Source organism: Trachypithecus francoisi, unplaced genomic scaffold, assembly GCF_009764315.1.
Source record: "Trachypithecus francoisi isolate TF-2019V2 unplaced genomic scaffold, Tfra_2.0 Contig00258, whole genome shotgun sequence".
In the NCBI taxonomy this organism is placed as follows: domain Eukaryota; kingdom Metazoa; phylum Chordata; class Mammalia; order Primates; family Cercopithecidae; genus Trachypithecus; species Trachypithecus francoisi.
This window is the reverse complement of record NW_022680531.1, coordinates 78,059-91,423: the sequence shown is the minus strand read 5'-3', so window position 1 is coordinate 91,423 and position 13,365 is coordinate 78,059. Positions and strand designations below refer to the sequence as shown.

At 37.5% G+C, this 13,365-nt stretch overlaps 1 protein-coding gene across 5 annotated transcripts in view; it reads left to right on the top strand.

The window, feature by feature from the left end:
- LOC117082077 (serine/threonine-protein kinase 31) overlaps positions 1-13,365 on the top strand; it is a 124,496-nt gene that overhangs the window by 57,127 nt on the left and 54,004 nt on the right. For all 5 annotated transcript variants that reach the window (XM_033208694.1, XM_033208625.1, XM_033208897.1 and 2 more), the window contains 4 exons: positions 170-349; positions 811-927; positions 2,182-2,301; positions 3,337-3,468. In XM_033208694.1, coding sequence (XP_033064585.1) covers positions 170-349; positions 811-927; positions 2,182-2,301; positions 3,337-3,468 — 549 coding nt within the window. The remainder of the gene's footprint in view (positions 1-169; positions 350-810; positions 928-2,181; positions 2,302-3,336; positions 3,469-13,365) is intronic.

Here is a 13,365-nt window from a genome sequence, read left to right as displayed (position 1 = left end):
TAGGTAGGTTTTTGTTTTCATCTCTGTCTGGTGATTCTAAGTTGTATTTATGAAATGCTCAAGAATGGGGATTCAGCATACTGCTTTTCTGCCCCTTAGATCCTAACACAGTGCTTGAATCCTGAATGAGTTAATAAACTTTAGTAAACAGAAGTGTATCTCTCTGCAGGATTTGTCAGTCTCTTTAGAAGCAGTGTATGGAGAAGCCAAAGAAGGAGCAAATTCTGATGAAATACTTCAAAAATTTTATGACTGGAAGTGTGATAAAAGAGAGGAGTTCACCAGTGTTAGAAGTGAAACAGACGCTTCTCTGCAGCGTCTGGTAGCGTGGTTCCAAAGAACCTTAAAGGTAATAAAAGCTCTTGCCCGGTTGTGTTTGTAGCATAAACCAGGGAATATATATTTTGAAAATCACATGCTGTGTTCAAGAGCTGACATCGTCTACCTACTTTGTATCAGATTTAAACTTGCCACCTTACCAGTCAAGGTTCTTTATTAGCTTTTAGTCAGATTGCTCCTTTTATTAGCCTCAAAAAAATCATATCGGTCTTGTTCCTCCTTTTTCTCAACTTTTCCTGAGGATTGTCTTCTTCCCTCTCTTAACCATTTATTTTCTTACGGTTTGCTATTCATATGTACTTTTTTCCTTTCAGTGCATAAATTTTATGAGGGTAGGCACTTTTTTTTCTGCATTCTTACTTCTTTTACATTGTCCAGGGTGTAGCTTAATACTCTGCTTCAGGTATTAAGGCATAATGCATGCTGATTGAATTAGATGAGATATTTCATGTGTTTATTTTTGCAAATGAGGTTTTTGACCTATCTGTGGAAGAACCACTGATTTCTGAAGACGCAGTTGATAATATTGATGAAATCCTAGAGAAGACTGAGTCAAGTGTCTGCAAAGAGCTGGAGATAGCTCTGGTTGTGAGTATCGATATTCTTTATTATTGCCGCCTTTGAAGCAGTGTGGTTTCCTTTCATGGTTAGAAAGTATTAACCAATAAGAGAGTTTTTCTTGCTAGTTAGAAGGTATTAAGACTGATCTTAGCTTTCTTCTGATAGGCTTGTTTGAAAGAGTAACAATGTCAAGTTCTAATCCAAACACAATGCAATGTTTTATTCTTAGGTGACGTTTTTGTTTTAATAGGACATTTCACATAAAAAATCTGTTTAATTCTAAGAAAACCGCTCTTAATTTGAGTGAACAATCTGTCTAAATCATTTGATTCTTGAATCTGTCATACTAAATGACTATAATAAGGGACTCCTTAGAGTTTGTGGAAACTTAAAATCTGAGAGAGATCTAAAAGTCGACACACAAGATGGATTCGTCATCCTCTTTCTTTCACCATTGTGTATATTCTTTGTTACTGTGTCAAGGTAAAAATTAGTGTAGCTACTCCAAAGGGTGTTTTGTCATTTTATTTATTGCTCACTGGGACTGTTTCCCAGTTATTCAGGCTGCTTTCCAATGTTTCAGTGGTTAGGCTTCTCATTTTCTTGTTTTTCTTTTTTTTTTTTTACTTTTTATAATTTTATTCATATTGACATTAAAAATACATTAAGAAGTTTTATATTGTTAAATAGTCCTGATTTGGATAGTTTTGTCAGACTTGGTTTTAGAAGTAGTTGTTAACAGGTGATTTCTAAAAGTAAAGTATTGAAGGTCTATATGTTGTTTATAGTTCTTATATTTAGCATATTACTATCCCTGATTTCCATTAATGCCCTTACTCCACACAGCTTTGGGAATAATGGTGTAATAGGGGTAAAGTTTCCCATATGAATGGCTTTGCTTTCTTTAGAGTGACAGTGTCTTGCTCTGTTGCCCAGGCTGGAGTGCATTGATGTGATCCTAGCTCACTGCAGCCTTGAACTGATTAATCTCCCTGCCTCAGCCTCCCTTGTAGCTAGGACTACAGGTGGATACCACTGTGCTCAGTTAATTAAAAAAATATTTTTTAGGGACTGGATCTCACTATGTTGCCTGGCCTCCATATGAACATCTTTGATATCTGTCTTTCTTCTGTCTAGGAAAACATTCGTGTTTAAGAACTGTTTTGAAATCATTACAGAAATCCGTTAAAGGCATAATTTTGAAGTTTATCTATTGTTATTGGAGACTTTAGCTCTTTTGGATATTTCTTTGTGTATAATTCTATGTGTGATTTCCTTTAGGATCAAGGTGATGCAGACAAGGAGATAATTTTAAATACATATAGTCAAGTACTGCAAAAGATTCGTTCAGAGGAAAGGCTCATTGCCACAGTACAAGCTAAGTACAAGGACAGTATTGAGGTTTGATTATGCTTTCTCTTATTGATCTTATAATTGATGCTTTGAACTTTCTAACACTTAAATTTTTCTCTTGTTAATACTCAGTGTCAGCAAATTATCTATTATTACTAGAATTCACTATCAACTGGAAATGGTGATTTTTGATGATATAAATATATCAAATTTTTAAATTATTTTAAATCTTTTATTTTCTTATGTCTGTGGGAACCACAACCATTAACATCATTTTCTTTTTGTCTATACACATCTACTGTAGATAATTTGCTATATACAGAAAGATAAGAAATAAACCATTGCTTATAATTCCCTTAGCCTAAGAGATAATTTTATTGTAGTTACTTACTGGATGTGCATCTATATGTTTGTGAGCATATATATATGCATCGCATTGGTTTTTAAGTTATTTCAAACATACTTTCTTCATGTAATGGTATATTATGAACATTTTTCTATATGATTAATGATTTTTCTATGCTGTCATCTTGAGTGACAAAATCCTCATCCCTATGTAGATGTACAGCAACATTAACCATTAACCTTTCATGTGTGTTGGACATTAAGGTTACTTCCAATTTTTTCTACCATAAGTAACACTGTACATATATTTGTGCATAATTTTGTTTTGTTTTTATTTCTCAGATTTCTAAATTCTATAATTACTGAGTTAAAAGGAATGGACATTATTAAAACTTGATACATATTTTCAAACCACTTTTGGGAAAGATGATTTCAGTTTACATCCTCACTAGAAATTCCTTTTTCATCCATACTAACAATGTGTGTTTTATTGTATGTCTCAGTTTGAAATATTACTTTTGTCTTTGCTACTTTGAGTGCTGGAACTGATATTCTTCTAAATAGAAACATGAATAAAAAGGAAATCTGTTGAATTATCTTGTTGAAAAATATAGATTTTCTTAGTATCTCAACCTGAACTCAGTAAATACTAGTTGAATCTTAACAGATAAATAATAAATGATCACTGTTCAATATTTTTCTTATGTGTTTGAAAATACATAACTTTTGTTTACTTAGTTTAAAAAGCAGCTTATTGAATATTTAAATAAGAGTCCCAGTGTGGATCACTTGCTGTCCATTAAGAAGACATTGAAAAGCTTAAAAGCTCGACTGAGATGGAAATTGGTTGAAAAGAATAATTTGGAAGAGGTAAGGAAACAGTTGATTCTTACTGATCTTTATGTGCATCTCATTTTACTTGGTCTCTGCTTCATAAAAATAATGCATAAATACACTTTAAAATAAGAGAGCCATTATATTCACATTTTGTTTTATATATTTTATCTTGTTTTCTGTGTATATAAATTGAGATTACAGTAATAGTGTAAAAATTGTCCTATATCATTAAATATTCTTTAAAAACATTTTCCTAGGTTGCCTTGGTTTTTAGTAACATGAACGTTTTAGAGTAATTTTAAAAGCTCTTTTGGTTTGGACTGTTAGAATGTTTATTGTAATACCAACTTGCTACATGCAGTTGACGGTACTCCCTCAAAGGCAGCGTTTTGTCATAAAGTATTTTTAAGATCATGGTATCTTTTGTTAACTCCCTTTTTACGGATAGATGTAATCTTTCTTGCAAGTATTTTAAGTTGTTTTTATATGATAATAGAACTGGAAGGATTAGGATGCCCTAATCTGGACTAACTTCTTCCTTTAGGCTTGAAACTTTGTGACTAAGATGGTAATACTTTGTGTTCCCTTGAGGATTTGATTTATGTGCAACAAGGATCTGTATTATGCCTTTAATCCAATTTGAATTATCTGTCTTCTACTTCTGAGCACTGAATTGGGAGTGGAGTGGGGACTATTCTAGAACTAATATCATAGTTGAGGAGCTTTCTAGTTTTATTCTGTTCTGGGCTTTGGGGAATTTTTTTTTTTTAGTCTGATTTTTCAACTTTTGGAGAAATTTGACTTTTATTGTACTTTAAATTCTGGGATACATGTGCAGAATGTGCAGGTTTGTTAGATAGGTATACATGTGCCATGGTGGTTTGCTGCACCCACGAACCCATCACCTACATTAGGTATTTCTCCTAATGCTATCCCTCCCCTAGACCCCCACTCTCTGATGTGTGATGTTCCCCACCCTGTGTCCATGTGTTCTCATTGTTCACCTCAAGTTATGAGTGAGAACATGTGGTGGTTGGTTTTCTGTTCCTTTGTTAGTTTGCTGAGACTGACGGTTTCCAGCTTCATCCTTGTGCCTGCAAAGGACATGAACTCATCCATTTTTACAGTTGCATAATATTCCATGGTGTATATGTGCCACATTTTCTTTATCCAGTCTGTCATTGATGGGCATTTGGGTTGGTTCCAAGTCTTTGCTATTGTGAACAGTGCTGCAATAAACATACATGTGCATGTGTGTTTATAGTAGAATGATTTATAATCCTTTGGGTATATACCCAGTAATGGTACTATTGGGTCGAATGGTATTTCTGGTTCAAGATCCTTGAGGAACTGCCTCACTGTATTCCACAATAGTTGAACTAATTTACACTCCCACCAACAGTGTAAAACTGTTCCTGTTTCTCCACATTGTCTCCAGCATCTGTTGTTTCCTGACTTGTGTGTGTGTGTGTGTGTATGTTGCCTTTGTTCTTTTTTTTTTTCATTGTTATCTTGTAGGTTCTAGGGTACATGCGCACAACATGCAGGTTTGTTACATAGGTATACATGTGCCATGTTGGTGTGCTGTACCCATTTACTCATCATTTACATTAAGTATTCCTCCTAATGCTATCCCTCTCCCTGCCCCCCACCCCACAACAGGCCTCAGAGTGTGGTGTTCCCCGCCCTGTGTCCATTGTTCAATTCCCACCTATGAGTGAGAACATGCAGTGTTTGGTTTTCTGTCCTTGTGATAGTTTGCTCAGAATGATGGTTTCCAGCTTCATCCATGTCCCTGCAAAGGACATGAACTCATCCTTTTTTATGGCTGCTTAGTATTCCATGGTGTATATGTGCCATTAATTCTATTATTGAAGGACATTTGGGTTGGTTACAAGTCTTCGCTATTGTGAATAGTGCCGTAATAAACATACATGTGCATGTGTCTTTACTGTAGCATGATTTATAATCCTTTGGGTATATACCCAGTAATGGGATGGCTGGGTCAAATGATATTTCTAGTTCTCGGTCCTTGAGGGATTGCCACACTGTCTTCCACAATGGTTGAACTAGTTTACAGTCCCACCAACAGTGTAAAAGCGTTCCTATTTCTCTACATCTTCTCCAGCATCTGTTGTTTCCTGACTTTTTAATGATCGCCATTCTAACTGGTATGAGATCATACTTCATTGTGGTTTTTGATTTACATATCTCTGATGACCAGTTATGAGCATTTTTTCATGTGTCTGTTGGCTGCATAAATGTCTTCTTTTGAGGAATGTCGGTTCGTATCCTTTGCCCACTTTTTGGTGGGGTTGTTTTTTTCTTCTAAATTTGTTTGAGTTCTTGGTGGATTCTGGATATTAGCCTCCAGCTTTGTTCTTTTAGCTTAGCATTGTCTTGGCAATGCTGTCTCTTTTTTGGTTCCATATGAACTTTAAAGTATTTTTTTCCTATTCTGTGAAGAAAGTCATTGGTAGCTTGATGGGGGATGGCATTGAATCTATAAATTACCTTGGGCATTATGGCTATTTTCACAATATTGATTCTTCCTCTCCATGAGCATGGAATGTTCTTCCATTTGTGTCCTCTTTTATTTCATTGAGCAGTGGTTTGTAGTTCTCCTTGAAGAGGTCCTTTGCATCCCTTGTAAGTTGAATTCCTAGGTATTTTATTCTCTTTGTAGCAATTGTGAATGGGAGTTCCCTCATGATTTGCTCTCTGTTTGTCTCTTATTGGTGTATAGGAATGCTTGTGACTTTTCCACATTGATTTTGTATCCTGAGACTCTGCTGAAGTTGCTTATCAGCTTAAGGAGATTTTGGCCTGAGACGATGGGATTTTCTAAATATACAATCATGTCATCTGCAAACAGGGACAATTTGACTTCCTCTTTTTCTAATTGAATACCCTTTCTTTCTTTCTCTTGCCTGATTCCCCTGGCCAGAACTTCCAACACTATGTTGAATAGTAGTGATGAGAGAGGGCATCCCTGTCTTGTGCCAATTTTCAAAAGGAATGCTTCCAGTTTTTGCCCATTCAGTATGATATTGGCTGTGGGTTTGTCATACCTAGCTCTTATTATTTTGAGATATTTTCCATCAATACCTAGTTTCTTGAGAGTTTTTAGCATGATGAAGGGCTGTCGAATTTTGTCAAAGGCTTTTTCTGCATCTGTTGATATAATCATGTGGTTTTTGTCATTGATTCTGTTTATGTGATGGATTATGTTTATTGATTTGCGTATGTTGAACCAGCCTTGCATCTCAGGGATAAACTGACTGGATCGTGGTGGATACTCTGTTTGACATGCTGCTGGATGCGGTTTGCCAGTATTTTATTGAGGATTTTCATATCAATTTCATCAGGGATATTGGTCTAAAATCCTCTTTTTTTGTTGTGTCTCTGCCAGGCTTTGTTATCAGGATGATGCTGGCCTCATAAAATGAGTTAGGGAGGATTCCCGCTTTTTCTATTGATTGGAATAGTGTCAGAAGGAATGGTACCAGCTCCTCTTCGTACCTCTGGTAGAATTTGGCTGTGAATCCGTGTGGTCCTGGACTTTTTTTTGACCGGTAGGCTATTAAATATTGTCTCAATTTCAGAGTCTGTTATTGGTCTATGTAGAGATTCAACTTCTTTTGGTTTAGTCTTAGGAGGGTGTATGTGTCCAGGAATTTTTCCATTTCTTCTAGATTTTCTAGTTTATTTGCATAGAGTTGTTTATAGTATTATCTGATGGTAGTTTGTGTTCCTGCAGCATCAGTGGTGATATCCCCTTTATCTTTTTTTTGTGTCTAATCTTCTCTCTTTTCTTCTTTATTAGTCTTGCTAGCAGTCTGTCAATTTTGTTGATCTTTTCAAAAAACCAGCTACTGGATTCATTGATTTTTTTGAAGGGTTTTTTTTTTGTGTCTCTGTATCCTTCAGTTCTACTCTGATCTTAGTTATTTCTTATCTTCTATTAGCTTTTGAATTTGCTCTTCTCTAGTTCTTTTAATTGTGATGTTAGGGTGTTGATTTTAGATCTTTCCTGCTTTCTCTTGTGGGCATTTAGTGCTATAAATTTCCCTCTACACACAACGTCCCAGAGATTCTGGTACGTTGTGTCTTTGTTGTCATTGGTTTCTGAGAACATCTTTATTTCTGCCTTCATTTCGTTATACACCCAGTAGTCATTCAGGAGCAGGTTGTTCAGTTTACGTGTGGTTGTGCCGTTTTGAGTGAGTTTCTTAATCCTCAGTTCTAATTTGATTGCACTGTGTTCTGAGAGACAGTTTGTTGTGATTTCTGTTCTTTTACATTTGCCGAGGAGTGTTTTACTTTGAACTATGTGGTCAATTTTGGAGTAAGTGTGATGTGGTGCTGAGAAGAATGTACATTCTGTTGATTTGGGGTGGAGAGTTCTGTAGATGTCTATTAGGTCTGCTTGGTGCAGAGTTGAGTTCAATTCCTGGATATCCTTGTTAACTTTCTGTCTCATTGATCTGTCTAATATTGACAGTGGGGTGTTATAGTCTCCCATTATTACTGTATGGGAGTCTAAGTCTCTTTGTAAGTCTCTAAGGACTTGCTTTATGAATCTGGGTGCTCCTGTATTGGGTGCATATATACTTAGGATAGTTAGCTCTTCTTGTTGAATTGATCCCTTTACTATTATGTAATGCCCTTCTTTATTATTATTATTATTATTATTTTTTGATATTTGTTGGTTTAAAGTCTTTTTTATCAGATACTAGGATTGCAACCTCTGCTTGTTTTTACTTTCCATTTGCTTAGTAAATCTTCCTCCATCCCTTTATTTTGAGCCTTTGTGCATCTCTGCACATGATATGGGTCTCCTGAATACAGCACACTGATGGGTCTTGAATTTTTATCCTATTTGCCAGTCTGTGTGTTTTAATTGGGACATTTAGCCCATGTACATTTAAGGTTAATATTGTTATGTGTGAACTTGATCCTGTCATTATGATTTTAGCTGGTTATTTTGTCTGTTAGATTCTTCGTAGCATCGATGGTCTTTACAATTTGGCATGGTTGCCTGGTTTTGCAGTGGCTGGCACTGATTGTTCCTTTGCATGTGTAGAGCTTCCTTAAGGAGCTCCTGTAAGGCAGGTCTGATTGTGACAAAATCTCTCAGCATTTGCTTGTCTGTAAAGGATTGTATTTCTCCTTTGCTTGTGAAGATTACTTTGGCTGGATATGAAATTCTGGGTTGAAAATTCTTTTCTTTAAGAATGTTGAATATTGGCCCCAACTGTCTTCTGACTTGTGGAGTTTCTGCCAAGAGAGCTGCTGTTAGTCTGATGGGCTTTCCTTTGTGGGTAACCCGACATTTTTTCCTTGATTTCAACCTTGGGGAGTCTGACAATTATGTGTCTTGGGGTTGCTCTTCTCAAGGAGTATCTTTGTTTGTGGTGTTCTCTTTATTTCCTGAATTTGAATGTTGGCCTGCCTCACTAGGTTGGGGAAGTTCTACTGGATAATATCCTGAAGAGTGTTTTCCAACTTGGTTCCATTCTCCCCATCACTTTCCGGTACACCAATCAAACTGTAGAATTGGTCTTTTTGTATAGTCCCATATTTCTTAGAGGCTTTGTTCGTTTATTTTTACTCTTTTTTCCGTAAACTTCTCTTCTCACTTTATTAATTTGATCTTCAATCACTGATACCCTTTCTTCCACTTGATCTAATCAGCTATTGAAGCTTCTGCATGCATCACTTACTGATATTTGTTGGTTCTCGTGCCATGCTTTTCAGCTCTATCAGGTCATTTAAGGTCTTCTCTTCACTGTTCATTCTGCTTAGCCATTTGTCTAATCTTTTTTCGCTTCGATGTGATGGGTTCGAACATCCTCCTTGAGCTTGGAGAAATTTGTTATTACCGATCTTCTGAAGCCTACTTCTGTCAGCTTGTCAAAGTCATTTTCTGTCCAGCTTTGTTCTGTTGCTGGTGAGGGGCTGCGATCCTTTGGAAGCAAAGAAGAGCTCTGGATTTTAGAATTTTCAGCTTTTCGCCAGGCTTGGTGACTCACGCCTGTAATCCCAGCACTTTGGGAGGCCAAGATGGGCAGGTCACGAGGTCAGGATATCGAGACCATCCTAGCTAACATGGTGAAACCCCATCTCTACTAAAAATACAAAAAATTAGTCCAGCGTGGTGGCAGGTGCCTGCAGTCCCAGCTACTCGGGAGGCTGAGGTAGGAGAATGGTGTGAACCGAGGAGGCAGAGCTAGCAGTGATTTGAGATCATACCACGGCAGCCTGGGTGACAGAGTGAAACTCCATCTTCCAAAAAAAAAAAAAGAAAAAAGAATTTTCCACTTTTCTGCTCTGGTTTCTCCCCATCTTTGTGGTTTTATCTACCTTTGGTCTTTTATGTTGATGGCCTACATATGGGGTTTTGGCATGGATGTCCTTTTTGTTGCTGTTAATGCTATTCCTTTCTGTTTGTTAGTTTTCCTTCTAACAGTGAGGTTCCTCAGCTGCAGGTCCTTTGGAGTTTGCTGGAGGTCCACTCCAGACCCTGTTTGCCTGGATATCGCCAGCAGAGGCTGTAGAACACCAAATATTGCAGAACGGCAAATATTGCTGCCTGATCCTTCCTCTGGAAGCTTTCTCCCAGAGGGGCACCTGCTTGTATGAGGTGTCAGTCAGCCCCTACTGGGATGTGTCTCTCAGTTAGGCCACGTGGGGTCAGGGACCCACTTGAGGAGTCAGTCTGTCCATTCTCTGAGCTCAGACACCATGCTGGGAGAACCACTGATCTCTTCAGAGCTGTCAGACGGGGACATTTAGTCTGCAGAAATTTCTGCTGCCTTTTGTTCAGCTATGCCCTGTCCCCAGAGGTGCAGTCTACAAAGGTAGAGGCCTTGCTGAGCTGCAGTAGGCTCCCCCCGGTTCAAAGTACCTGGTTCATCTCAGGTACTGGTTGGATAGTGAGTGCAGCCCACAGAGGGCAAGCCAAAGCAGGGTGGGCATCACCTCACCCAGGAAGCACAAGGAGTCAGGGGATTTCCCTTTGCTAGCCAAGGGAAGGCGTGACAGACAGTATCTGAAAAAATGGGACACTCCTGCCCCAGTACTGTGCTTTTCCAACAGTCTTAGCAAATGGCACACCAGTTCCATATGAAATTTAAAGTAGTTTTTAAAAAAAATTCTGTGCAGAAAGTCAGTGGTGGCTTGATGGGGATAGTTCTGAATCTATAAATTACTTTGGGCAGAATGGCCATTTTCATGAGATTGATTCTTCCTATCCATGAGCATGGAATTTTTTTCCATTTGTTTATGTCCTCTCTTGTATCCTCCTTGAACAGTAGTTTGTAGTTCTCCTTGAAGAGGTCCTTTACATCCCTCGTTAGCTGTATTCCTCGGTATTTTATTCTCTTTGTAGCAATTGTGAATGGGAGTTCACCCATGATTTGACTATTATTGGTGTATAGGAATGCTTGTGATTTTTGCACACTGATTTTGTAACCTGAGACTTTACTGAAGTTGCTTATGAATTCAAGATGTTTTTGGGCTGAGACGATGGGGTTTTCTTAATATACAATCCTGTCATCTGCAAACAGACAATTTGACTTCCTATCTTCCTATGTGAATACCTTGTATTTCTTTGTCTTGCGTGATTGCCCTGTCTAGAACTTCCAATACTATGTTAAATAGGAGTGGTGAGAGTGGGCATCCTTGTCTTGGTGACAGTTTTCAAAGGGATACTTCCAGCTTTTCCCATTTAGTATGATATTCGCTGTGGGTTTGTCATAAATGGCTCTTAATATTTTGAGATGCATTCCATCAATAACTAGTTAATTGAGAATTTTTAGCATGAAGCGGTATTGAATTTTAGTGAAGTCTTTTTCTGCATGTATTGAGATAATTGTGGTTTTTGTCATTGTTTATGTTTATGTGAGGGGTTATGTTTACTGATTTGCATACGTTGAACCAGTCTTGCATCCCAGGCATGAAACCAACTTGATTGCGGTGCATAAGCTTTTTGATGTGATGCTGAATTCAGTTTGCCAGTATTTTATTGAGGATTTTTGCATCAATGGTCATCAGGGATATTGGCCTGAAATTTCCTTTTTTTGTTGTCTCTGCCAGGTTTTGTTGATGCTGGCCTCATAAAATGAGTTAGGGAGGAGTCCCTCTTTTTCTGTTGTTTGGAATAGTTTCAGAAGGAATGGTACTAGCTCCCCTTTGTACCTCTGGTAGAATTTGGCTGTGTATCCATCTGGTCCTGGGATTTTTTTGGTTGGTAGGCTATTAATTACTGCCTCAATTTCAGAACTTGTTATTGGTCTGTTCGGGGATTCGAATTCTTCCTGGTTTAGTCTTGGGAGGGTGTATGTGTCCAGGAATTTTTTCATTTCTTCTAGATTTTCTAGTTTATTTGCATAGAGGTGTTTATTGTATTCTCTGATGGTAGCTTGGATTTCTGTGGGATCAGTGGTGATATCCCCTTTATCATTTTTTATTGTGTCTATTTGATTCTTCCTTCTTTTCTTCTTTATTAGTCTGGCTAGTGGTCTATCAGTTTTGTTGATCTTTTCAAAAAACCAGCTCCTGGATTCATTGATTTTTTTGAAGGGTTTTTCATGTCTCTTATCTCCTGCAGTTCTGCCCTGATCTTAGTTATTTCTTGTCTTCTGCTAGCTTTTGAATTTGTTTGCTCTAGCTTCTGTAGCTCTTGTAATTGTGATATTAGGGTGTCGATTTTAGATCTTTCCCGGTTTCTCTTGTGGGCATTTAGTGCTATAAATTTCCCTCTAAAGACTGCTTTAACTGTGTCCTAGAGATTCTACATTGTATCTTTGTTCTTATTGGTTTCAAAGTATTTTTTTTATTTCTGCCTTCATTTTGTTAGGTACCCAGTAGTTATTCAGGAGCAGGTTGTTCAGTTTCCATGTAATTGTGCAGTTTTGAGTGAGTTTCTCAATCTTGAGTTCTGCTTTAATTGCACTGTGGTCTGAGAGACTGTTGGTTATGATTTCTGTTCTTTTGCATTTGCTGAGGAGTGTTTTACTTCTAATTATGTGGTCAATTTTAGAATAAGTGTGATGTGGTACTGAAAAGAATGTATATTCTGTTGATTTGGGGTGGAGAGTTCTGTAGGTGTCTATTAGGTCCACTTGGTCCAGAGCTGAGTTGAAGTCCTGAATATCCTTGTTAATTTTCCATCTCATTGATATGTCTAATATTGACAGTGGGGTGTTAAAGTCTCCCATTATTATTGTGTGGGAGTCTTAGTCTCTTTGTAGGTCTATAAGAACTTGCTTTCTGAATCTTGCTGCTCCTGTATTGGGTGCATATATATTTAGGATAGTTAACTCTTCTTGTTGCACTGATCCCTTTACCATTATGTGATGCCTTTATTTGTTTATTTATTTATGATATTTATTGGTTTAAAGTCTGTTTTTTCAGATACTAGGATTGCAATGCCTGCTTTTTTTTGCTTTCCATTTGCTTGGTAAATTTTGAGCCTATGTGTGTCTTTGCATGTGAGATGGGTCTCCTTATTATAGCACACTGATGGGTCTTGACTCTTCATCCAATTTGCCAGTCCTTGTCTTTTAATTGGGGGCATTTCACCTGTTTACATTTCAGGTCAATATTGTTCTTTGTGAACTCGATCCTGTCATTATGATACTAACTGGTTATTTTGCCCATTAGTTGATGCAGTTTCTTCGTGGTCTTTACAATTTGGTATGTTTTTGCATTGGCTGGAACCAGTTGTTCCTTTCCATATTTAGTGCTTCCTTCAGAATCACTTGTAAGGCAAGTCTGATTGTGACAAAATCTCTCAGCATTTGCTTGTCTGTAAAGGATATTTCTCCTTTGCTTGTGAAGCTTACTTTGGCTGGATATGAAATTCTGGGTTGAAAATTATTTTCTTTAAGAATGTTGAATATTGGCTCCCACTCTCTTCGGGCT